General features: G+C 37.1%; 1 protein-coding gene across 1 annotated transcript in view; it reads right to left on the bottom strand.

Moving 5' to 3' along the window:
- Positions 1-17,376, bottom strand: part of LOC119562437 (myosin-2 heavy chain-like) — a 375,936-nt gene that overhangs the window by 139,157 nt on the left and 219,403 nt on the right. The window contains exon 4 of the mRNA XM_037875622.1: positions 8,014-8,588. Within this exon, the coding sequence (XP_037731550.1) occupies positions 8,014-8,588 (575 nt within the window). The remainder of the gene's footprint in view (positions 1-8,013; positions 8,589-17,376) is intronic.

The raw sequence follows: 17,376 nt of genomic DNA, 5'->3' as shown, positions 1-17,376 counted from the left end.
TCGTTGGATTCTTCTACGGCGTATACCTGCCGTCGGTAAGCTATAGGTCTAACTTTGCAAGCCGATTCTGATTTGTAGCTGAGTTCTTTGGCAAGAGATTCTTGCATCTGTACTAGCTTCCGTAGGTGACTGACTGAATGGATTGGCTGGTATAGTATTGGTTGGCGGCTTTCGGGCAGAATATTGTTTTTAAGGATTTCTAATACCTCTTCATCATCCATCTTCACTGAACTTTTGTGTAGTAATGCCACAACAGCGTCGTAAAAGACAGCGAACAGCTCTCCGTGTTTTTGTTTTCTTGATCGAAGACGTTCCTTGCTTACAAAATCTGACGTGAAGTCTTTATATTGTATATCGGAACAATCTATGTGTGATACTTGACTATGATACCTCCAAAACCAGTCTCTTGCTTGACCTGTCATTAAAATATGCAGGTGCTTGCACATTGCCAGAAAGTCACTATCAATCGTTGCATCAGTAAGAGATTTTACTCTGAAAATGAACTGCTCCACCGTAATACCCCTGGACCTCAATCCAACTGAATATTCCATTTTAGCATAATATCCGCGACTTTTCCTGGGTTTCTAATCGAACTACTCGTGGATACCAAAGGTTGGGCTGGGATAGGGGTAGGTTGTAAAGGTGATCCTCCAATATTTGACTGAGATCTAATCTAATTTTGGAGCTGTACCTCAGGATGACTCCTGGCATAATTCCCTGTAACCCTTTGATTTGAATGCGCTATGGAAACTATTGGAGTCGCCGCAGCTTGTGAAGTTGTTGCTACTTCTAGTCTGCTGGGGGAACTTCTCCCAACAACAAGCTTCAGGACTTGAGTGTTAATAGGTTGCACACAGTTACTCCTCATGAGTAACCAACCAGGTTTCTAAGCACGTCTTGTGAAAAATGTGTTGACAATTTGTCAAAAGGCACTGTTTCTTATCTATCATAACCTGACAAAATATCAGACAATTACTTCCTGCTGCAATAACGGCATTGTTACAGTTTATGTTTTCTAAATTAAACATTTAAACATTTCTTTAAGTCCGATAAACTCGTACGGTTTGGTATCAATATTCCGTATGCAGAAATTTCAATATTTCCAACAGCCGTCCATCATTAATTTCAACTCAAAATGCTTACAAAACCGTCCTTTTCTATTTATGGCCTCAGACCTCTACTCCTAAATTTAACTAAGTAATACATGAAAAGTTAGCTAATTTTCTAGAATCCTAAAGACCCGTAGCAGTAAATGCAGGTGATCGTTTATTTTCAATGAAGAACAGAAGTTACCAAGTGCCATGAAAGCAAACGAACTAGAATTGATAAAATATGGTATTGATGAAACTGGTGAATTTACTAAAATATGCAATAAGGAATATTGTAGAAACTCTCTACCTGACTACGATTTTTATAATGTTCATAAAGTAAATTAAATTGTAACTAGCGCACTAATTTATACGTGTTTTTGTACTTGTAGCGTTAGGAAGAGTTAAAACAAAAATAAATGAAATAAAAAATAAATAAAATTATCTTAATCCTCACCAACATCTTATACAACTCGAAAATGGGAATGCAAAGACCTTCTTTATCTCCAGATATTGTTTCCGGCTTGAGTGGCCTGGACAATAATAATAGATAAATTTGTATTTTCTTCTTTACACTCTTGCCCCACTCGTTGGGCGCCAAAATTATGTAACGTCGTAAACGTACTCAGAGTAGAGATTGGAATCGCGAATGGGTTCCTTTAATACCGTAGCTCTAACTCTCATTACACAATTAAATTAAGGATCCCTTCTAATAAATCAAAATAACGAATGTTCCGGAAAGGAAACGAACAGGAAATAGCGGACGCTAAACTAAACTACAATGTATAAGAGAAAATACTTTTTATACGCAACAATCACAAAGATGCAGAATGTATGGTGATATTCGATCCACGCTGTCATTACCAATCTCTACCTATGGTCTCTCAATCTAATTTCGATTGGAGGCCCCCTTAAAACTTCTGTTGCTATGTATTTGTTAAGTCCCCATGTCAACCGAAACTTCTAAAAACTTTAGAAGTTCATGTTGTTTATGTATTTTAATTTTTTTTCAAAAGGCAGCATATAGGTAGTTCTTCATTATTTACACAATTCAATTTAAATAAGGAAGAATTATTTATCACTGTGGACGGCAGTACGCGTAGTGGCGAAGCGCGCAAGAGAGCGTGCGAAGACAACTACTATATATAGCCGCAGAATTGAAAATCTACCATTATGGTCCGATGGTAACGAGTGATACACCAATTGAAAGGTATTGCAAAAACTAAGAAGATTGCATACCAAGACATTCACAATATAGATTTGTTTGAGAGAAAAAGAGGTGAAAGTGTAAATGTAAAAATTTAGAAAATTGGAGCTGCTGTATACGCTGGGGATAAAAGCCCCGGCTGTTTAGCTAGTTTTATTTTTACTGAGAGTACGCGTCGGATGACACCTCATTTGCTGAAATCCGATGTTCCGTTCAAAAGTAATTCAAGAAACAAGATTTTCTTCTTCTTCCCAAAATGAAAATGTTTGTCCCTTTGTTTGTGGGTTTGTATGCATCCCATCTTAGTTTAAGGGTTTTGGAAAGCAGCTTGAAATAGAAAACGTTTGCTCTACGACTTTTGGAAAAACCCGCTAGTTTAGCGGGAAATAATAAAAAAAGGCCAGATTTAAAATGCTTATAGTATCTAAACAACTAATGGTACAGAAACGAGCTATATATCTCTGAAAAGATAATTTAATTTTCTAAATACTGTTCATACAATAAAATTGTCTGAATATAATAGATTTAGAGTTATGATAAAAAGTTATTTTTTAAAACCACTTTTTGACTATTTTCTCAAAATTTTGTCGAACGATTTCTTTTTAAATTTTAAATCATACAGCCCTTAAGATTCCTCAACTTTTAATTTATAACACTTTTTGCCCTAAAAATTATCGTTTGGAAGATATTAAGCGATAAAAAGTGCAACTCGTTTCAGCTCCGTATACGTAATATTTCATACTTATTCGAGTAAACAAGAAAAAAACCAATTTGATGAAAAATATTCTTATTAGATTTTTTCAAACGGAAAATCTGTTATGGTTTTAGGGTCCTTTACTTGCAAGAAGCTAATCGAAATGGGAAACTTGATCTATTTGTTCTACCACTTTGGAAAACCCCGCTAGTTCGGCGGGAAATGTAAGAAACGACAGATTTCTCTTGGAATCTGAGACTATACAGCCCTTGAGATTCCAAACTTGTGCTATTAAAAGAGGTAATTGAAGCGATAAAACTTGTTGTGCCTAATTTAAGGTGGCGTTCAGCTTCGATTAGGGGTCGAATCTGTGTGTTTGGTTTTTCAATAGCCAAGCCATATGGGGACGACTCCTAGTCATAGTATTGGGGTACTTAAACTCTTGAGCAAAAAAAACTTCTGATATCAAACAAAAACACCTCTTCACGAGGTAAAAAGTAGTGGCGAACGCGCCTTTAACAAAAATTTCTGATATCAACAATTGTGACGAAAAATGATATTACATTCGATAAAATAAATAAACTATATTAAATTTATGTATTCGGCACGCTACAACAGAAAATGTACATGTAGGTAAATAAATATATACTGTTGCGGGCCGAAATCATAAATTTAATATAGTTTATTTATTTGATCGAATGTAATATCATTTTTCGTCACAATTGTTGATATCAGAAATTTTTGTTAAAGGCGCGTTCGCCACTACTTTCTACCTCGTGAAGAGGTGTTTTTGTTTGATTATTATTTAGGAGCGAAACCAAAACTGACTTCTGTTGTATATAGTCTAAGCTATTTTATAAAAGTGCAAGTATTGAGGGCTCATTGTAATATAAATATAGCATATTATAGTTTTTGCAGTAATTTTATACGTTTCTGACTTCCTAATTGGTAGATTTTAATTCATTGGCAAGCGTCAACTTGAGTAGCAGGACTACGTACACTAACGGTATAATCGAACAGTTATGAATAGCTACATCGCAAAAATATTAAACACTTAACCCATTCGTGGGAATGCTGTTCTTATCTTCATTCAGCGGTAGCGTTGACATACGTTATCTGGCTACAGTAAATGTAATTTTAAGCGCTGTGTAACTTACATCAATTCCATCCGCGCTGAAAGGCCTTCCGTTGCTGATAATGAGATGATGTCGTGGTGTGAAATTCAATGTTTTTTTTATTTAATTGCTATACCCGTGTTAAAAGGGTATACTAGATTCGTCGGAAGGTATTGACAGTCAGAAGGAAGCGTTTCCAACCCCATAAAGTATATATATTCTTGATCAGGATCACTAGCCGAGTCGATCTAGCCATGTCTGTCTGTCCGTATGAACGCTGAGATCTCAGAAACTATAAGAGCTGCAATACTGGGATTAGGCAGGCATATTCCTGAGATTCCTGCGCAGCGCAAGTTTGTTTCAGCAGAGTGACACGCCCACTTTAACGCCCACAAGCCGCCCAAAACTGTTGCTCTTACAGTTTTGATGCTAGAATAAAGATTTTATGTGAAATGTACTGTTCTTATCAATACCTATCGATTGACCAAAAAAAAGTTTGCCACGCCCACTTTATCGCCCTCAAACGACCCACAAACTTCAAAAAATCGTAAGTATTAACGTCGATACCTCGGAAATTATCAAGAGTAGAGATTGGGATCTCAGATTTAGATTCCGTAGCCATGAACGCAGCGCACTCTAACGCCCACAAACCGCCCAAACCTGTGGCGCCCACAATTTTCATGTTAGATACAAAATTTTAACTGAAATGTATTGATCTCGTCAATACCTATCGATTGATCCCAAAAATTTGCCACGCCCACTCTAACTCACATAACGCTTAAATCTGTCTACCACCAGTAGGTGGCGCATTTCAATCTCGCTTTGCTGCTTGCATATCTCCATTTGCCTTTGGTCCCTTTAGCTGAGTAACGGGTATCTGATAGTCGAGGTACTCGACTATAGCGTTCTTCCTTGTTTTAATTTGTTGATTTTGATTTATCGATTTTATGCTTTTAATAATTATTTATGTTTGGTCAGCTTTAACCAGCTTATTTTAACCTGTTGATTTTCCTTTGTTGTCTGAACTGCGATTTATATTTTTTTGGTACTTGATTTTACATGCGTAAGTTATATTTGGTCTTCCATTTCGGGGTTCTATCCAAGCTTTATTAGTAAGCTTCACAAACACAGAACTTGAAAAAAAAAATTTTCCACTGCTGGTGTACATGCACTATTTTGGAAGTACCTTCCACGGAACGTGGCCTCACGTCTTGGGGGTGGTCACTTCCTTTTTCCCCAGTTGACCATACGATTGTCACACTAAAGTGGGGGCTCAGTGAGCGCCAAAACAATAATCTAGAACAAATTTTGAGGTTGTGTTAGATTTTGTGAAAGCTAAGTAAGAAATAATGTGTGGTTTGGTTACCTTTTGCGATTGTTGCAAGAAATGTTAGGTTTATCCAAGAGGGATAATATTCACGGTTTCACTTTTTTGGCTTGCGAGCTGGGAAGAGGTTCCACGGGCGCCGAGAATATTGTTGTTATTTGTTCTTATAGTTGAACAACACCTCTTGAATACCTTAACCGGCCGACTGCTTGCCCTTTCTGGCTGGTAGTGTGGTTCTCTGACGTTCGGTGTTTTGGTCAGTTGCTGTCCCGGGACTTCGCCGGTAATCGCTGGGCTCTCCAGGACAACGCCTCTTGAAACCACAAATCGGTAAACCGCGTGTCCTTTGCGTCAGGTCTTGTTAAGTCGGGAAAGGCACACTGGGTCTAGACATTTTTCACCTCGAGTCCACGGTTCCTCGTCGCAATACTCTATTGCTCGACACTGTCAGACCCGCCTGGCGATGTGCCAGGGTGTGGTCGCGAAAAAGTATGAAACAGACCGCCTTAATTTAGCCGTGTGATGCTTTCTGATCCTCAGCTACCTGTGTCTCAACTCAGAGTTTCCTGATGTCTTAATCCCGAACGTCTCGACGTAGCGATCTTGCTCCTTGTAGGTTTCCCACGGCGGTGCTTCCGACGACTTGACTTGTTGTTGCTCACGTGCTGCTGTTTGACTTGGTTCTTGGGCTTTGATAACTAACTGATCTTGTTGTATTGACTTCTCGTGATCGACTGATTCAGCTGCCAGAGCTCCGTTATTTCCCTTTTGCGCCCGGCCCGCTGGTATTCTCCACTCCAGGTCCAAGGCCCACGGATCCAGTTTGGCCGCTTTGTCCTAGACCCACGGCTACCACCTGGAGTACGATGTGTTGGCGCTATCTTGCTGAACCTCCTGTGCCATGTGGAACGCGGCCGCGCCGTCCCGCTGCTGAGATGTGGCACTTCTCCTCCTGGTCCAAGGTCCACGGCAGAGTCCAAAGTCTGGTGCGTTCCGTTATTTCCTTTTGCACACTGCACCCTTACGCTGCCATCGAAGTCTCCACTCTCTGTCTCCCTCCAACCTGTAGATCTCCAAACTCTCCTTCTCTTCTTGTTCACCAAACTCTCTATCTCCAAACTTTCATTCTCCAAAATCTCTGTCTCCAACTTCTCTTTCTGCAAATTTTCTTTTTCAAACTCTCATCTTCGCCATGCCGTTGCTACGCGCTAATTTGCCGCGTATCTGGTAGCCGGCAGGTCACCATGTATAATTGCCGCTGCAATTTGTGGGGAGTTATGCAACTTTGTACCATAGGTACAAATTTGATGTTTTTGATGTTATTTCCGATTATTGATAGATGTTTAGTATTTATTTATTTACTTTTATCTTATTTTACCCGCATTTTAACTCATAAAATCTGCAATCGCGTTAAAGCTTGGCTGCCGAAGCTAGCTTTCGTTCACGATTATATATAAAACAAGGAAGAACGCTATAGTCGAGTACCTCGACTATCAGATACCCGTTACTCAGCTAAAGGGACCAAAGGAAAATGGAGATATGCAAGCAGCAAAGCGAGATTGAAATGCGCCACCTACCGGCGGTAGACAGATTTAAGCATTGTGGGCGTTAGAGTGGGCGTGGCAAAGTTTTTTTTGGATCAATCGATAGGTATTGACAATACCAATACATTTCAGTTAAAATTTTTTATCTAGCGTTTGGGCGGTTTGTAGGCGTTCTAGTGGGCGTGGCATATTCGCGTGACAAAATTGCGCTGCGCTTAAGCCTAAGGAATCTAAATCTGAAATCCCATTTCTCTATCTTTGATATTTTCGAAGATATCGGCGTTCATATTTACGATTTTTTGAAGTTTGTGGGCGGTTTGTGGGCGTTCAAGTGGGCGTGGCAAACTTTTTTTTGGGTCAATCGATAGGTATTGATGAGAACAAGACATTTCAGTTAAAATTTTTATTCTAGCATGAAAACTGTAGGAGCCACAGTTTTGGGCGGTTTGTGGGCGTTAGAGTGGGCGTGGCACTCTGCTGAAACAAACTTGCGCTGCGTAAGAAGCTCAGGAATCTGCACGCCTAATCTCAATAGCCTAGCTCTTATAGTTTCCGAGATCTCAGCGTTCATCCAGACGGACAGACAGACGGACATGGCTAGATCGACTCGGCTAGTGATCCTGATCAAGAATATATATACTTTATGGGGTCGGAAACGCTTCCTTCTGCCTGTTACATACTTTCCGACGAATCTAGTATACCCTTTTACTCTACGAGTAACGGGTATAATTATATTTGACCCATTGCCATGGTATAAAGTCCCTGTAGTGGAGTGGCAATTAGCCCTGCTTGAACTACCCATTAAACTACTTCTTTCGTCGATTTTAACCCGTTAACAGTACTACCTGTACTTTCATACACTAGAGTAAGCGAGTGCCGAACCACCTAGCACCCAAAAAATGTCGTCAAAGTGCAATATACAGTAAAGCTATAACAATAAAATAAAAGTTGGGTTCATCTGAAAATGGTGCAAAATTATAATCGACAAAATACTTATTATTAAAACAGCTACCAAATTTTTTATAAAATTATACTTACCTCTTTTATTTTTAATGGAATTTCTGTAATATTTCCTCGAACATTGATTTGACGAATTAGTAATACCTTTTCAAAATCACAGCGCTTCAGTCCCAAAAGGTTTGATATATTGGATATGGCTTCTTGGTCTGAATTTGAAAAATCGCAGCCTTCTCCATCAATGTCCAAAAACTGTATATTACCTAACCATAATATAGAACTTAATACCTTAAAAACGCCATCTATTACAAATTGTGGAATTTGTAAAACCGTAAACGCCATAGTAACGGCATCGAACTTCATTGACTCTTGGTTTATATTTATTTGTTCAGTACTCGTTATATTCAGATATTTATAAAAATCAGGTGGTCTTAGATTAAAGGCCTTTGCTATGTGAATATTTTTCTGTCCCTGTGCCACTAATTGATACATTATGTGATAGTTTCGTTCCCCTTCACTTTGAAATGTTATCCGAGACTGTTCAAGTAGGTAATCTTGAATAACGCATCCTTTTATACAGTTGTAGTCGTCAAAACAAACTTGCATGAATTTACCAAACCTAGAACTGTTATCGTTTCTTATGGTCCTAGCATTTCCTGTAAAGAGTGTAAAAATACAAATTTTATTTTAATAATGTTAGTAATGCAAATAAATAAATGTAAGTATTGCGCAAAAACTTTTACGAAAATTAAACAGCTCAGTGCAAGGAAAGGTATTGTTTGTGTACCTAGGCAAGGTAAAAAGTATTCGCCAATAATTAAACAAGGTACTTGGGACATACTATTTTTTCTTATTCAGCGCAAGATTGTTACCTTAATAATTAAACAAGGTACATGGTACATACAATTTTTTCGTATGCAGCGTAGGATTGTTACCTTAATATCTCCATAAGACTTATGCTCCCGTTAGCTGAGTAACGGGTATCTGATAGTTCAGGCACTTGACTAAAGCGTTCTTCCTTGTTTTTGTTATAGTTTAAGTGTCATAAGAAAAATTGTAAGGTATTTTGAACAAGATTCAAAAGAGGAGTGTATCATTTAATTGTTAAGACCAACTTTGCATTTAATAACAAGGAAGAACGCTATAGTCAAGTACCTCGACTATCAGATACCCGTTACTCTGTAGTATGCACTTATATCGAATATCTACTGTACCAAGAGTACTTGAAACAAACACACTGTAACACTTTGTTGCATTGTTTTTATAAACAAAAGGCTCGGTCAAAAACCCTAAGTGGCCGAAACATGAGTCGATCGGCGCGCTTAAAGAAAGTGCAAGTGTCAGCATTCTGTTGCACACGCCGGTCGCTCAGCCAAACTCAAGTACAAACACATGCCCTCGCGCTCCAGCCAAAGAGAGCATAATTAAATACACTTTATATACATAAGATATACATAGCCATCTCTCTGCCGCCCAACTGTAAGCAGCGCAGCAACGAGAATTAGGCTTACTTAGATCCTAAGGCAAATTGTAAAATGAGAAACAACTTGACGTTGGAAGCGGCATTAACGCTGCCCCAATCATGCAAACCAAATAAATAAAGAATATAATAAAACTACTCAAAAGGATGTGTTCTCAATAAATGGATAAGGATTATTAACATTTCCAACACAAGGAGTTTCACACAACATGGCGCCCGTGACTTTGGTCCTAAAGGATCTGGACCTAGATCTGGACATGGATCGGGACTTCGAAGAATAAGAAGACAGCAACCAAGGCGACAGCAGCAATCAACAGCAACAAAGACAACAGCAACAACAAAGGCAACAACAGCAAAAACGGCAACAACAACAAGAACAAGAGAAGAAACGCAGTGAGTAGAGTGTGATGTGTGCCAAAAGAAGTGGCGTGGTCAAAAGATTAAAAGCCAGAAACGCTCATCTACTGAAGCTGCTCAACAGCGGCAAAGCAATACAGTGGAACGACTCGGTAAAAATACATGCCCAAGTCGAATACCTAAAAAATTTGCTATCAGAACGAAAAAATCAGACCACAGCTACAGCCGCATCCACCTACCCTGTAATCCAAAATATTTCAAAAAAATAAAAACACATTGCCTCCTCCAGGAAAAGTTGCCATCCCAAAACTAAAGAAGACGTGCCCAGATGACTGCGAGGGACCACTGTGCTCCCCGTTCTGCGAGTACACCTGTGTAGCCAGCACCGGTGCCCCACCATGAAGTATACCTGTGCAGCCAGCACCGGTACCAAGGAAGTGTGAACCGACAGCGCTACCAAGGACGCATAATTTTTTTATCTTTGCACTGCGTTGCAAAAATTTTTTTAATTGCACTGCGATGCATATTTTTTCATTTATTTTATAAAAACAATTGTAAAAATTGAGCGACATAAAAGTTGCCCGATTAGAGTATGGCCTGAAAACCATACACAAAATAGGCAGGAAATTATATGTAAAATATGATAATAATTGGTCAAAAACAAAAAAAGTAAAATCAAAATTAATAATATTAAACTAGTTGTTTATGAATAACATTAACAACATTTACGAATTGATTCAAAAATCAAAAGAATTTGACAGACCAAGATATATATTAAGAATACCAACCCCAAAGATGGGTTTAATAGATACAAAAACAGTGGATTCCACTGCAAATGTTATTAATAAGGTAGAATCAAACCCCATAGACTTAGAATTAATTCATACATTGCTTATAATAATTGTTGTAATAATGTGCGCAAACTGTTTCTATAAACTTTATAAATTGCACAATAAATGTCTAAAAAAAAAATATATGAGCCAGGCAAATGATCTGTACAAAATTTAAACATTTTGGCACAAACAACATTATTATAAAAATATTGCTGTATTGAAATTTTAAAAAGTTAAAGAAAATGGAATAAAATACAAATAAATAAATAAAAACAAATTAATTAAAAATGGCTACGCTAAAAGCATTTGCAAACACATATGATAGGGACATCTATTTTAGAGAAAGAATTCTGCAATTAGTTGCACCAACTTCAGTAAGCATTTACGAGTTAGAAAACTTATATATTGAAACATTTAATTTAGATGCCTCTCCACTAATTCATTGCACAAGCACCCAAAAGGCAATTGTCCTATCAACCATCCCAGGGGTACAGGTTAGATCAGTAGTAGACGAACACCCAATACTAGGTAAAACAATAGTAATGATGGTCTTCAAGAAATAATTCATCTCCACAATATAATGGAATGGAATGAATTATATAAGCAGCTAAATAACATAAAAGTTGACTTTGACAAATCATATAAGTCACTTACTCAAAACAGGCCAATTCAAAAGAATACCATTAAAAAACATGTGGAAATTCTAGTAAAATGCTTTAATGAAGCACGAATACTAATATATGGACAGAAGGAAAAATTAAATCAAGATCATTGGTCCCAAGTATCAAAATTTTTGAAAATTTAACACCTCCCTAGCAGTTGAAACTGGTGATGAATCGGAATCAACAAAACAAACTGACAGTGACCAAATAGAATCAGAAGACCTTACAGAAACAAATCCTAAAATAGAAGAGCAAGATTTAAATAATCTTACTATTCCAGCTGTTTTAATGTCAGATCTGGATAATTCTACAGATTCTGATGATAATTCCTTAATAGAAAATAAAATAAGAAACAATATCACAATGGCACAATCTAATATTGATTTCATTAACACAGCATCCAAACTTATACCAGTTTTCGATGGTAAATCTGAAAACTTAACAAGTTTTATGGATGCATTAGAAATAATAGAATCAATAAAAGGCGAACACGAACAATTAGCAGTTTCAATTATAAAAACAAAGCTAAAAGGTGTCGCCAGAAATCTAATCGGAGATGAAACAACAATAGCTGAAGTCATTTCCGGATTAAAAAACAACGTCAAAGGTGAAACTGTAGAAGTGTTGTCAGCAAAACTGATGAGCCTACAACAACGCAATAAAACTGCCAACCAGTACACACAAGAGGTTGAGCAGATGACGAAATCCTTAGAAGGTGCATTTATAACAGATGGCTTATCCCTAGAGTTAGCCAGACGTTATTCCATTCGGCATGCAGTGAAAGCAATGACTAAAAATTGCCAAAGAGATAAGGTAAAAACTATAATGCAATCCGGTACCTTCAATACAATGAATGAAGCCATATCCAAATTTGTAAGCAGTTGCACAGAAGCAACCGGACAGCCAAACACTGTCCTATATTACAAAAATTACCCGCAGCGCGGTGGAAATCGCGGACGAGTTAATAATCGAGGTAATAATCGAGGTAATAATCGAGGTAATTATAACAATACCAGATATTATTAGAATAACGGATATAATCAAAACAATGGTTATAACAGAAATAACCAAAATAACAATTATAACAGAAACAACAACCGTGGTGGAAACACCAGCGGCGGAAACAGCCGTGGGGGAAACAACAACCACAATAACAATGTTAGAGTGGCGCAAACAAATTCGGGAAACTCCCAAACACCTTTAGATACACGACAGTAAACAACATCAAAATTCACACTTTAAATCTCAGTCAAAATACATTTGTCACTTTCACGAACGTAGCAACAGGAAAAGAATTAGTTCTCTTACTAGACACAGGTGCGGAAATATCCTTATTGAAGGAAAATTCTGATAATTTTCAAAACATTCAAGATAATCACATCATAAACATACAGGGTATAAGTCAGGAAGTTACAAAATCAAAAGGCTTAACTTCTATTGAAATTCAAACTTCTAAGTACATAATTCAACATGATTTCCATATCGTAAATATGCAATTCGCTATTCCATGTGATGGATTACTAGGAATCGATTTTATCAAAAGATACAACTGTCAATTAGACTTCAAGCCGTCTGAAGACTGGCTTATAATAAGACCAAATAACCTAAAATATCCAATTTATGTTCCAATAGCATACAGTTCTGGCAACAACTCCCTAATTCTGCCAGCAAGATCCCAAGTCGTCCGAAAAATCGAAATAAATTCAGAAGAAGACAGTGTATTAATTCCGAATCAAGAAATTCAGCATGGTATCTATATCGCAAATACCATAGCAACAGTCCAAAATGCATATATAAGATTACTAAATACTACAAACACAGATCAAGTAGTCTATATCAAAAACATTCATCATGAACCACTTTCAAACTACGACATAGTAAAAACGAACTTAGAAGACAGACAAAAAATTGTATTATCCCAACTTGCAAAAAACTTCCCGCCTCAATTCAATAAACAACTTACAGCATTATGCACCCAGTATAGTGATGTGTTCGGACTAGAAACCGAATCGATCACTACCAATAATTTTTATAAACAAAAGCTGAGATTAATTGATGATGAACCCGTATATATAAAAAATTATAGAAACCCTCATAGTCAACAAGACGAAATTCAAAAACAAGTACAAAAACTCATCAGTGATGAAATAATGGAACCCTCTGTATCACCTTATAATAGCCCACTTTTGTTAGTTTCAATAAAGTCACTTCCAAATTCGGAAAATAAAAAATGCCGATTAGTAATTGACTATCGTCAAATTAATAAAAAACTCTTGTCTGATAAATTTCCACTGCCTAGAATCGATGATATTTTAGATCAACTAGGTAGAGCAAAATACTTCTCATGCCTTGACTTAATGTCAGGTTTCCATCAAATTGAACTGGAAAAAAGTTCACGGGATATAACATCTTTTTCAACAAACAATGGTTCGTATCGCTTCACGCGATTACCATTCGGTTTAAAAATAGCACCAAACTCTTTTCAAAGAATGATGACTATAGCTTTCTCTGGATTAGAACCTTCGCAAGCATTTCTTTATATGGATGACTTAATAGTCATAGGTTGTTCCGAAAAACACATGCTGAAGAACTTTACTGATGTTTTCGAGAAATGTAGGAAACACAACTTGAAGTTACATCCTGAAAAATGTTCATTTTTCATGCATGAAGTCACTTTCTTAGGACATAAATGCACAGATAAAGGAATCTTGCCCGACGACAAAAAATACGACGTCATTCAAAATTATCCAGTCCCACATGATGCGGACAGCGCTAGAAGATTCGTTGCATTTTGCAATTATTACCGACGTTTTATAAAGAATTTTGCTGAATACTCCCGTCACATAACAAGATTATGTAAGAAAGATGTAAAATTAAAATGGACAACACAATGTCAAAACGCCTTCGAACATCTTAAATCAGCATTAATAAATCCCACGCTGTTGCAATACCCAGATTTTAGCAAAGAATTTTGCATAATCACAGATGCTAGCAAATACGCTTGTGGAGCAGTCCTAACTCAAAACAAAAATGGACTACAGCTTCCAGTGGCATACGCATCAAGATCCTTTACGAAAGGTGAAAGCAACAAGGGCACCACAGAACAAGAATTAGCAGCCATTCATTGGGCAATAACACACTTCAGACCATATATTTATGGTAGACACTTCACTGTCAAAACAGACCATAGAGCACTGACATACTTATTTTCAATGGTAAATCCAAGTTCCAAACTAACACGAATGAGACTTGAATTAGAGGAATATAATTTTACGGTGGAGTATCTAAAGGGTAAAGACAACTATGTAGCCGATGCGCTCTCCAGAATAACAATCAAATACCTAACAAATATACAAACAAGTAATAAAATTCTGAAAGTCACTACCAGAAACCAAAGTAGACAGAAATCCTGCGCAGGAAAAGAACAAATAGAATTGCATAAGCAATCTATAGAAAAAGCTTCAAAGCCCAACGTATATGAAGTCATAAACAATGATGAAGTACTTAAAGTAGTGACCTTGCATGTAAATAATAAAATGTGTTTATTTAAGCACGGAAAGAAAATTACATCAAGTTATGATGCTAGCGATTTGTATACTAATGGAACCATTGACATAGGTCAATTCTTTCAAAGGCTTGAAAAGCAGGCCGGTATTCACAAAGTCAGCCAACTCAAAGTGGCACCGTGGGAAAATATCTTTGAACTTGTTTCAATTGATAATTTTAAAATTATGGGCAATAAAATATTGAAATCATTGAGAGTAGCGCTACTCAACCCGGTGACCGTAATAAAACATAATAAAGAAAAAGAAGCTATATTGTCTACATTCCATGATGATCCAATACAAGGTGGTCATACAGGCATTACAAAAACCTTGGCCAAGGTCCAGAGACACTATTACTGGAAAAATATGTCCAAAGACATAAAAGAGTACATAAAGAAATGTCCTTAATGCCAAAAGTCTAACTATAACCGAAACTCCACAAAGAGCTTTTGATATAGTAATTGTAGATACTATTGGTCCCCTTCCAAAATCTAATAACGGAAACGAATACGCAGTAACACTCATCTGCGATTTAACTAAATACCTAGTAGCTATACCTATACCAAATAAAAGTGCAAATACAGTAGCAAAAGCTATATTTGAAGATTTTATTCTAAAGTACGGTCCAATGAAGACGTTCATTACGGACATGGGAACAGAATATAAAAATTCAATTATTGAAGATCTATGTAAATACTTACATATTAAAAACATAACTTCAACTGTTCACCACCACCAGACTGTAGGTACCGTGGAGCGAAGCCACAGAACACTAAATGAGTTCATTCGTTCATACATCTCAGTTGACAAAACAGATTGGGATGTATGGCTACGATACTTCGTATATTGTTTTAATACAACCCCATCTATGGCACATGACTATTGTCCATATGAGCTAGTTTTCGGTAAAACTTCAAATCTACCAAAACACTTTAATAGCATAGATAAAATAAAACCCCTTTATAATATAAAAGATTATGCTAAGGAATCCAAATTTAGATTAGAACAGGCAATTAAGAGAGCTAGACTAATGCTAGAATCTCATAAGCTGAAACAGAAAATTAGTTACGACAAAACTAGTTTAGATTTCGATCTAAAAATAGGAGATCAGGTTTTATTGAAAAATGAAACAGGACATAAGTTAGATTCGAAATATACAGGTCCTTATAGGGTAGAACAAATAGGAGATAGAGATAACATAACTATAATAAATAACAAAAATAAAAAACAAATAGTACATAAAGATAGAATAAAAATGTTTATTTCATAATTGCATTTAACATGGCCATGTTTAGAAATACTTATGAGTGTAATCATGTTTAGAAATACTTTTACACTCCATGTTTAAAAATACTTCTTCTTTTAATACGTATATTATTCCCAATTCCATTCTCTTTAAAAAAAACAAGGGAGAACGCTATAGTCGAGTACCTCGACTATCAGATACCCGTTACTCAGCTTAAGCGACCAAAGGGAAATGGAGATATGCAAGCAGCAAAGCGAGATTTAAATGCGCCACCTACCGGCGGAAGACAGATTTAAGCGTTGTGTGCGTTAGGGTAGGCGTGACAAATTCATTGTTGAATAGAATAAGTTAGCCGCGCACTTTGCTCTCTCTGAGCGCCGGCAGTGCTTTTCTCTTTGCCGCTAAGTTCGGCCGGCAACTATTTACATACACACACATACACGCGTAAAAACATTTCGCACTGTCTGGCTCTGACGTCATAGCTTTTTTTCTTGGGAGGTTTGTGGGCGTTAGAGTGGGCGTAGAAAAAATTTTTTTGGTTCAATCGATAGGTATGGACAAGACTAATACATTTCAGTTAAAATTTTCTATCTAACATCAAAACTGTAGGAGCCACAGTTTTGGGCGGTTTGTGGGCGTTAGAGTGGGCGTGGCACTCTACTGAAACAAACTTGCGCTGCGTAAGAAGCTCAGGAATCTGCTCGCCAAATCTCAATAGCCTAGCTCTCATAGTTTCCGAGATCTCAGCGTTCATCCGGACAGACGGACAGACGGACAGACGGACAGACGGACAGACGGACAGACGGACATGGCTAGATCGACTCGGCTAGTGATCCTGATCAAGAATATATATACTTTATGGGGTCGGAAACGCTTCCTTCTGCCTGTTACATACTTTCCGACGAATCTAGTATACCCTTTTACTCTACGAGTAACGGGTATAAAAATTAGTAAGAAATTTAAAAAAAAAAAGATAAAAAACAAAAAAAAAAAATATTCCTTTAAGTAAAATATATTAACAAAATTACTTCATAATATTACGTTATTTTTCAAAAGGAGGGAGATGTAGTATGCACTTATATCGAATATCTACTGTACCAAGAGTACTTGAAACAAACACACTGTAACACTTTGTTGCATTGTTTTTATAAACAAAAGGCTCGGTCAAAAACCCTAAGTGGCCGAAACATGAGTCGATCGGCGCGCTTAAAGAAAGTGCAAGTGTCAGCATTCTGTTGCACACGCCGGCCGCTCAGCCAAACTCAAGTACATACACATGCCCTCGCGCTCCAGCCAAAGAGAGCATAATTAAATACACTTT

Source organism: Drosophila subpulchrella, unplaced genomic scaffold (assembly GCF_014743375.2).
Source record: "Drosophila subpulchrella strain 33 F10 #4 breed RU33 unplaced genomic scaffold, RU_Dsub_v1.1 Primary Assembly Seq47, whole genome shotgun sequence".
In the NCBI taxonomy this organism is placed as follows: Eukaryota; Metazoa; Arthropoda; class Insecta; order Diptera; family Drosophilidae; genus Drosophila; species Drosophila subpulchrella.
The sequence above is the reverse complement of the archived record's forward strand: the minus strand, read 5'-3'. Positions and strand labels throughout refer to the sequence as shown.